General features: G+C 37.2%; 1 protein-coding gene across 2 annotated transcripts; it reads left to right on the top strand.

Annotated features, from left to right (window-relative positions):
- The first annotated feature begins 3,497 nt into the window (after positions 1-3,497).
- On the top strand, positions 3,498-5,178 carry zp2l1 (zona pellucida glycoprotein 2, like 1). Of its 2 annotated transcripts, XM_048192409.1 has the most exons (5): positions 3,510-3,941; positions 4,456-4,553; positions 4,693-4,779; positions 4,912-4,984; positions 5,059-5,178. In XM_048192409.1, exons 1-5 carry the CDS (start codon positions 3,930-3,932, stop codon positions 5,077-5,079), a joined length of 291 nt encoding a protein of 96 aa, XP_048048366.1. In that variant the 5' UTR covers positions 3,510-3,929; the 3' UTR covers positions 5,080-5,178. The 2 variants fall into 2 exon arrangements, with proteins under 2 accessions (XP_048048365.1, XP_048048366.1); XM_048192408.1 differs by lacking the exon at positions 5,059-5,178 and having other exon boundaries at positions 3,498-3,941; positions 4,693-4,928.
- The last annotated feature ends 5,054 nt before the right edge of the window (positions 5,179-10,232 follow it).

Raw genomic sequence — 10,232 nt, 5'->3', positions numbered from 1 at the left:
ATCAGTGAACGTCGGTGGCGGGCCGTCTGGCTACAAGCTTCCCCTTAATAACCAATGGGTGCATGACTGCTGCATCAGAAATATACATTCTGCTAGAGGCTATGGAAAGGAGTTCACACAGAGAGAACACATCTGCAGATTGCCATGGCAACCTTTCATATACATTTGACAGGTTTGTTTACTAGTCTTCAGGTTTACCAGTGGAATTTACATTATTTATGCCATTTAAAAGGCCTCATTCTACTAACTTCAGTCCTTGGCGAGGTGAAATACTTTCAAATTAGTAGGGAAAGCGTAGGTTGTGCGTTTCAAAGTTCACTCCATTTCCATTTAAATGAATAGCTGTGTGAGCACTTTTGAGGAAATATGACATTTTAGTTAGGTTAACATATTGTGTATGTTTTTCAAAGTCATCATCTGTGAAATTACAAAACCACAGGCACAGAGAGAAAGGGGGCTATGTAGAGGCCTAGTAATATCATTACCAAACACGTAAATCATCAAGCAGCCATTTTCACATCAAGCAGACATCGCTCCTGGCGGATAGACAGCTGTGGTTGTTGGATTGCTCAATTTTAGATGGGAAGCAATGCCCTTCACAAACTTTTGATTATATGAATGTCATAGTAAATGTATATTGATTATATTGGTAACTTTTTGTTCTATTAATGTCACAGACAGAGACAGTCAACATTCACATAATTCTGCTCAGTTTTGATACAGTATTTTGTTAACCCTGCTGGATGGATCAAGATTTGGCTGGTTAGCATGGTCCAGTTAGACCTTGCTGGTAAATATGCTGCAACCTCTGGGCCCGGAGCCCAGTTGTTCAAAAGTAATCTGATCGGATTTCGGCTGTCGGATTGGATCAAATCTTGAAAATGGGTTGTTCTAAAGGAAAAAAGGATTCTGAAATCAGATTACATCACAAAATCCAATCTTGGTTTTGATCTGGATAAAATCATCAGTTTGTGTTGTTCAAAGCTTTTTAGTAAGATATACTAGTAAGGGATACCTTTGATCCAAAAAATCTGGATTATACTGATCCCATCAGAAGGGTGGATTTCAAGAACAAAAATGTAATAAAATTTTAAAACTGGTCAAAAAATACAACATTTTTATCATATAAACATACACACACATTTCTTTATTATTATTATTTTGCTCTTGATTACTTGAACTGTTAAAGTAATCAATTAGAAGGAGACATTAGGCTACATATTTAGCCTTTCGGTAACCTACTGTAAAGTAAAAAGAGATTTTATATCTCATATTCTTTCTAATCACCATGTCCCTTTAGGGGCTCCGTAGAGCATTAATCCAGATTTGGTAATCTGAAAAAGTGTGTATCTGGATCAGGGTGATCCAATCCAATTTTGCTTTCAAAAACCAACACAAAAGTAAGATGGATTACCTGATCTTGGATAGCAAAACATGGGATTTCAAAATCCAGATCATTATGATCCAGATTAAACTTTTTGAACCACTGGCCCCAGTACATCAAAAAAGAAAAGAAAAAGTAATCTGGATTAGAATTATCTGTCTTTAAAAATCCCATGTTATGCTTTCCAGGATCAAGTAATCCATCTTATTTTTGTGCCGGTTTTTCAAACCAAAATAGAATTGGATCACCCTGATCCAGACACACAATTTTCCACATTACCAAATCTGGATTACCAGTGCTCCAAATGGGGTTACATTTTATAGTGTAGGCTGCTTGTAAAGAACAACATGTAGAAGTGGGGTCACTTTAAGTCGGGGGTGTCCAGTCCTGCTCCTGGAGGGGCACTGTCCTACAATTACTCTAGTTCCAACCAGTTAAATACACCTAAATTGAATGCAATTGTTATAAACTTCATTGAATTAATTGTTTGACTGGTTCATGTATGATGATTGTGTCAATGCAGTTAATATTCAGTGATTAAAAAAAAGTTATTTATTTATTGACAGCTGTTTGGGAAATTATTTTATTGCACTAAAATATCTCTCTCTCTCTCTCTCTCTCTCTCTCTCTTTAATAGATATATTAAAAAAACAATCTAATTTATCTTAGCTTGTTACATGCTATTTCAACGCTGTAGATTGATGCAAGACTACACTGTTCATATAAAGCCATTTTACTTGCATGTGCAATGGTGTTGAAATGAATATGCAAATGGAAATACCATTGTGTTTTTTATTCTTCAGGTATGAGAGGTCAAGTGTGAATTAAATGTGACTTTTTTAAAAATAAAAAAAAGAAAAGTACAGGAAAAGAAGTTCAGAAAGTAGCAATTGAAAAGATTTTTGACCAAGAGTAAGAAAATCAATTATATGACAATTTTAGAACAATGAATCACAAATGTAATTCTTCCCAGGGTCTACAGATCAACCATGCAGTAGTGCCTGTGACAATTCCTGTACTTTGTGAGGATAAAATAATAGAAGGAAACAGTTTGAACTAATGCCCTGTGAATTGTACTGTTACTAATTTAGTACTTTGTACTGTGAGGGATGTGAGAATCCTTATTAATGTGGAGTAGACTTCAGTGCAGGTAATAATTAGGTTTAATGCACTATATATACTTGATTGAATGCATAAAGTGTTTTTTTTTTTTTTTAAATATCACACATAAAATGTGCTACTTCCTGATAGATATCACTTAAATAAGTGTCTTGAGAAATCACTCCTATTGCTGTGACAGTCCTCAGTCAGCTCTGCAAACAGCAACGAGTCAGGAGAACAGCACTTTTTTATCTAATGACAGAACACTCTGAATTTTTGTATTTAAGTCTGGCATTGGATTGGCTGACGTGCCTTTGTAAGGAGGGGTTTTGTAGCGGGAGTGTGTGTTTGGAAGAAGGAAGGGGTTAATGTATATCCTATGTGAAATTCATGGAATTAGTGCCTCAGTTTTTAATAAGATAAAAGATTAGGTGCTTAAAATCTATCAATAAAATATGTATATATTTATAAAATAAACCAAAAAAACATACCATAAATTCCTTATATGCTTGTGCGTACTTGCCAAATAAAGTGCATTCTGATTCTGATGATATAAAAAGTTCTGAAATTGCTTTTTGCAACTTTAAGCTTTAAATACTGGACTTAATATAGCAACAAAAAACTCATAAGTCACATGCTTCAAACCAGAAATGAATAAAAGTTCCATTATTTCCACATTAGTGTGTGTTCATTTTGGCAGCTGTTATCGTATGCAGATTCAAACTATAAGCTCCTTTAGGCTAAATTTAATGTTAAACAATGTGCCAGTTTCTCTAGCACTGTCAAATAGCATGTCAAACACTCATGCTATCGAACAGAGCATTTCCAAAGAATCATCTGTGCCAAATCCTTCTGAGGGAGGAAAAAAATTTTTTTTCAAACTATGGTGTATAGTTTTTACATAAAAAAAAAAAAATTGCATTACTATGTATGAGAGCTTGAATTAATTATTGAATTTGCATACAATTTAAGAGTGCCACGGTTTCATAGCGTGACATAGCTTATCAAACCTGATGAGGCCAACTGAGACGCTGCAGATCTTGATAGATCAGGGCTAGGTGCTAATTGGCGGTAAATACAGAGGCGGAGAGAACCTTTAAACGTAGCTAATTATCAACCTTTAAAAATAAATTCTTGAGAGGGTTTAGTAGTTGTGTTCAGTTCTTGAACAATGGCAGCACTTTTAAGTTTTGGGGTTTTGTGGTACTTCGTGTCGTTAGTTGTTTTTGTGCTGCCTATTCTTTGGCACAAAGTCAACAAGCCGTCCAATGGCCTGGGCAACAATCTTCTTTGAGTTTTGAGGTGAAACAGCCAGCACCTCAGGCAGATCCCCTTCAGAAGTGCAATGTGGATGACTATGAGGTGGTGCAGTGTGGAGAGCCTGGCATTTCTCCTGCAAACTGTAATGCTATAAACTGCTGTTTTGATAGACAGCAGTGCTATTATGGCAAAGCAGGTAAGCATCTTATGGTAGTAGATTTCACTGTTACTCCACTGACAAATCTTAAACCTTTTAGGTATCTTTAGAACTAGCATTAGTTCTCAACATGGTAAAATCCTCATGCCGACTTCCTTGCTTTTATATTCTGAACTTTATATTTGGAAACAGAAGTAGCTTCCCATAACTTTGCCACTTTGAAATTTTGCATTTAAAATAAAAAGGAATGTGTGGGTTTTGCACTAATGCTTAACCCTGGTAATCATGGTAGTAACTTTCATATGGTATGTCTTGACTTTTCAAAGTCGTAGCAGTTGTGGCAATAAGAGATGCAACTCTTCCACAACTGAGTGTGGAGTCTATCACTCTTTTGGGAGGAAGTGATCCTCCTTGTGGTCCTGTTAGCACTACTGTAGCTTTTTCCATCTACCAGTTTCCTGTCACTGCTTGTGGTACTACTATGATGGTTGGTATGTGAAGTTTGTTGCACTTATCTACTCCGTATAACTTATTTTTGATAACTTCCTTGCAGATGGACTGTGACTTTCTTGTCTATGAAAACCAAATGACTTCTACCTATGAAGTAGGTATTGGACCTCTAGACTCCATCACAAGGGACAGACATTATGAGTGAGTAATTGCACTTTAATTTGTGCAATGACTCTTTGTTGAGGTCTTCTAACTTGGGAGTCTTCCCTTGCAGGCTCCTTCCAGTGTAGATAGTCTGGCACCAGTGTTGAAGTTGTCTTATGATTTGCTTTTTTTGCAGTTGTCCCTACCAGGATGATTGTTACCTGACCACTTTGATCCCTGTGGATTGGTCTTCAGGCCTGCAGTTTCCAACCCACTACAAACGGTTCACACTCAATGTTCACATTTGTGGAACCTACATCTTCACCTCCCTTGATGGAGACTGTATTTCCTCTTACCTTGTGTTTGTCTTTAAACGGGTGATTGTTTTCTTTATCTAAAATGTGTTCTCTACTAGGTCTTCATTCATTGCAGTACATCAGTTTGCTCCCCGACTGCAGACTCTTGTGTTCAGAGTTGCAACAGGAATAGTGAGTGCTGTTTCTTTCTATTTGATAGTCTGTGGCGTACTTGAGCCCTTTTCGGACTTCCCTCTCTTTCACAGGGAGAGCTGCTGGGACACTAGAAGCAGATGCTACCCGTGCAGTTGTCTCCAGTGGAGAAATTATCCTTAGTTTCTAAGTTTTCTGACTCCTCTTGCAATAAACTCTTCTAGATTTTGAAACTTGTCTCTGGATTATTGAAATTCTTTAAACGTACTGAATTGTCAGTTTTCTAATGAAAGCTCCGAGCTCATCTGTCTTTTCCTCTAGCATGGTTACTTTGTTTTTCTGACAAAACTAGTCGTGTAATATCTTGCATTAAAGGATTAGTCCACTTTTAAATACACTCTTCCTGATAAATTTACTCACCCCCATGTCATCCAAGATGTTCATGTCTTTCTTTCGTCAGTTGAAAAGAAATGAAGGTTTTTGAGAAACATTCCAGGATTTTTCTCCTTACAGTGGATTTCAATGGCTACCAACAGATTGAAGGTCAAAATTACAGTTTCAGTGCAGCTTCAAGGGCTTTAAACGATACCAGACAAGGAATAAGGGTCTTAGCTAGTGACTCGGTCATTTTAGAAAAAAATACAACCGTTTATGCTTTAAACAAAATATTGCACTGAACGTACTTTCCGCTTCCGCATTCTTCATAACGCTTACGCTGAATGTTCTACGCCTTCCCTATTCTACTTGCGGAACGAACGCAGCGCCAGTTTCGTTTTTTTCCGTAACTTGAATTAGGACATTCAGCGTAAGCGTTATGAAGAATGCGGAAGCGGAAAGTACATTCAAGGCGATTATTTTGTTTATAAAGCCTAAACGGTTTTTTTTTTTTTTTTTTTTTTTTTTTTTCGAAAATGACCAATCGATTCTCTAGATAAGACCCTTATTACTCATCTGGTATCGTTTAAAGCCCTTGAAGCTGCACTGAATTTGTAATTTTGACCTTCAACCTGTTGGTAGCCATTGAAATCCACTGTAAGGAGAATAATCCTGGAATGTTTTCCTCAACCTTCATTTTGCTTCGACTGACGAAAGAATGACATGAACATCTTGGATGACATGGGGGTGAGTAAATTTATCAGGAAAAGTGTATTTAAAAGTGGACTAATCCTTTAATATGGACTTCTGTCTTCATACACTCTGGTGTGATCAATGTTACCACCTCACCCCAATCTGAACTATGGTCGCAAGTTCCATCATTACCAATAGAGTTCAATGGGACTTACGACCATAGTTGACTAGCGACGCTTTCGGGAAACACACTCCAGGCTTTCCAAAAGATGTTCACCCACAAGCTGTACTTTGTCTAGAGGGGTGCTACAAACACAATTTCATGGATTGCCTTTATTCTATAAACAAGTGGCAAATGTGACTCCACTGTGCAACATGGTTTGATGGAAAGTGATAAATGCTCTAAATGTTGCCATTTGCCATGTTTAGGGTAAAGTGGAAATGGTGGCTTGTCTTTTCTTCACTCAAGGTGTAACACTTCAAACACTCAAATTACCAGGCTTTGTCTCTGACTCATCAGCATTTCACGAAGACCTTGATGATTTTGCGCCCAACACCGCAAACACAGAGCACCAATTCACAATCAGTGGATAATTCTGTCAGTTCCTCCCAAATTAAGCATGGCTAAAAATGGCTATTTATGAAGTTACAATCGGCTAATGGGAAATGCTTGCTGTTTTGTGAACAGCTCTGGTTGTCCTCTGTGGCATCCTCTTATTGAAATCAGGCAGTGTTGTTTTTTTTTGTTTTGTTTTTTTTTTTTTTTTTCTTCTTTTTTTTCTTTCTCTAGCATCACATGTGTTTTACACTGTGGCTCATACTGGTTTAATTGCAGCACCCTCAGAACTGACAGCCAGCAAGCATCTGGTGGCAAAAGTTTCGTTTTTAGATTTGAATCCCTTTATGCTGGTGGCATCTGCTTTATTTGTTGATGAGCACTGTTGTTTGCATGTCCAGGGATCCCTGGTCTTTTCCTGATGGTGGTATTTCTTACTGTGTGAGAGAGAATCTGACAAGTCCCCTAGTTCTGACTTCTAATGTGAAAGGAAGTAAACTGGTGGTGCTTTATGGAACAATCTGTGCCAAATGCAGATCATTAAGTCATTCATTAGCCCTCTAGTATTTTTTGCATGATCATCTGCCACTAAAACCCTGACAAGAACTATAAAGTATGTTATGGTTTCCAGTCATCAGTTTTGTGTAAAATTCAATTTCGAGTTGGAATTTGAGTTGATTGGCCATACGCCACAAGAGGTTGAACTAGAATAACAGGACTGTTCTGTCTATCTGTCTGTCGCTCGTTCAGTTGATCAGGATCGCCAAGCCAACATTCTTTCCATTTAAAAAGATTATTTGAATTTCAATTAATATTAATTCCACTTCCTTGTAATTAAAATTTGAATTGAAATTCTGTATACTGTCTGACACCTCAGTTCAAATTCAGGAGTTTAAAATGAATTCTCAGTTCAATTCTGAATGGTGCACAATCCTGATAGACATAAATAGACAAGATGATTGAATAGGGTGAGTATGTCAGCATTCTAAAATGATGCATATGTCATATGTGGGAACTACAAATCATCTTACTCTCTGCTCTTAGTATGAGCCACTTGGGAATTAAGCGTAGAATAAAAATATCATAGTTAGATGTACTGCTATAATGAATCTGGGAAACAGGCTCCAGAGAGAATTATGAAGGTTAAAGCTGCTGGCAGTTATTTGATTTTACCATTTTAAATGGTGGTGCATTACATGTTGCTTGCAAATATATACTGTTTTCCAAACTTTCTGTTTTTCAGTGTCTTACAAATACTTTTACCGCTAATCAGTTTAGAAACGCAGTCACTGCATGTTAAAATATTCACTCGTTATTTGTTTGCAAATATTCATTTGCATTTTTATGAACCATTTTCTAGATTTACACGTCAGAAGTCGCAGTTTTATCTATCATTCAGGATCACGCATCTGCTCAAAGGTGTAAATATGATTGAATAACTAGCTTACCCAGAAAGGCCAGGCATAACAAACTTTTAATGGTACCCCAAACAGTGTTATTAGGAAAACACTGGCCATTTAGAGCATCAGGGGAGCTGAGCCTGCCAGTTCACATTGTTTCTATTTTAACCTGAACAATAATGAGACATTGAAACTGGAACCAATAAAAAATGATTAGCTTCCTTGCCAGCGCTAATTGTGTTGCGACTAATTTTGTGATGCGCCGACAGTGTAATATTATACACTGAGGAAATTACCAACAATTAACTGAAGGCAATACAGGAGGTTATTTTAAACAAATATTGGTGGAAAATGCAACAAGCCTTTCAGTCAGGTTTGCCTTGACATTTTTCTTTCAGTGCAGCCTCTGTTTTCCAGGTTAGCTGAGAGTTTCCTTGAAATCAAGCATGGAGAATAATGGAGCCTAAGATCAAAGACTGGGTGTTTTACGGCTCCGCTATAGCACTGGCATGAAAATTGGAATTCGTAGAAAAGAAGACCTCATTATAAACAACCATCCTATCTGTGAAAGTGCTGGGTGGGCCGTAGTCAGTGTGACGGAATACATTGGCGTTCCCCAAAGACATTTGCAGTGCATCAAATTGCACGTGACACTGCAGCGGCTTTGCAATAAAGCAGGACTGTGGCCACTACAATGATGGCCATCTGGTCCAGTCATACACTTTGTACTGAGAATACAGGCATTTATACATATTATGGCAGCTGAAAGACCAAGTTAGGCCAGAATACAAGTTCAGTGGTTCAGACTGGTGTATGCTGGTTAGTGCTGGCCTCTCATGTTCCTGTTGATGTCCACTGAGATAAATAGGAATGCTCACAGATAGATTTTTCTAGGTATTATAGATAAGGTTTAGCTGGAAAAGCTGGTTGTGTTAATTAAAAAGCAACATGGGAACATCAGCAAAACAACAACCTTTTATGAAGACCAGAAAAAAAAGAAAAAAAAAACATTCTGGTGACAAGCCAGTCTTTTCAGCAGGAGTAATGTCAATGGTCATGAAAAGATAAAGTGAAAGAAGTGGAATGTAGACTTGTGATTGGATGAAAGGCTGTGAATTAAAGGTCTTGAGTTGAGTACTATTCAAAGTTTTCCTGCTCATCACTTTTGTCGATCAACAAGCCATTTCACACTGTTCAAATTACACAATTTTCATTAAATTGTTGGCGAACAGCTTCTTCTCTTCAGTTTCAGCTAAATCTTTTCACAGGCATATCTGTTTGTATCATATCAATGACATGCAGCTGTTTGCTTCAAACAATAATTGTGTCCGATAATTGCACAGAGGAAATCTCCTGTGGGCAACTCTGAAACTCTTGACAACAAATTACAGCATGCAGGACTTTAAATAGCTTTCAAAGTGGCCTTTTCAAAGCTACGAGGCCCTCATATTTGACATATCAAGATGATGAAATTATTAATTAAAGCGTTTTTAATACTTACTGAACCAGATTATTTTTTCTGTTTAAATAATGTGAATCAATTACTTGGATATGTACACAAACAGAGATAATGTACAGAAAAGCTAGTTGTCAAAGCAAAGACAAAATAAGGGTTACATACCAAATAAGTAAATATGTCAAAGTTTAAGAAATATCTGACCGCTGGATGGTGTGCTTAAGCAATCAGTATTAAGTAGCGAATATTTGTGTGTTTGAATAGGAAAATACCTGACCGCAATTGATCATTATTATATGTTTAGTATATATCATGGAGTTTAATGTACAATATCCTGCAGTGTTTGCTCTCATTCATCAGGCAGTACTCTTTAAAGTACAATTATATAGATATACAATTCCAGACAGGATCAATTTTTGGGAAACTTAGACGAGGTAATCAACATTATTACCTCATTGAATTAATCAGTGTTCAAAAGGCAATGGTAATTTAATTGCCTTGCTCTGTTTCTAAAGACTTAGCCTTCATTCGGGTTTGGAGATTCTTTATTCAGCAGCGAGGTGGTCAATTCAGGTTCCTAATCTCACTTTTTCTCTGGGATTAATAAAAATGCATCATAAAATGTTTTAGAGGCCTCTAACTAAGCTCTTAATGGAGGACAGGTCACCTCAGATTCAGATCTCACTTTTTACCAACACATTTTGTGTGGCAGCTTAAGGGTTGGCGGAGGCCTTGAGGTCACATTGTAATTCTGCAAACTGAAGGTGGTAACAGGGGACCTGGAGGCAGCAGACAGAATTTGCAGCT

Source organism: Megalobrama amblycephala, linkage group LG6 (assembly GCF_018812025.1).
Source record: "Megalobrama amblycephala isolate DHTTF-2021 linkage group LG6, ASM1881202v1, whole genome shotgun sequence".
In the NCBI taxonomy this organism is placed as follows: domain Eukaryota; kingdom Metazoa; phylum Chordata; class Actinopteri; order Cypriniformes; family Xenocyprididae; genus Megalobrama; species Megalobrama amblycephala.
The sequence above is the reverse complement of the archived record's forward strand: the minus strand, read 5'-3'. Positions and strand labels throughout refer to the sequence as shown.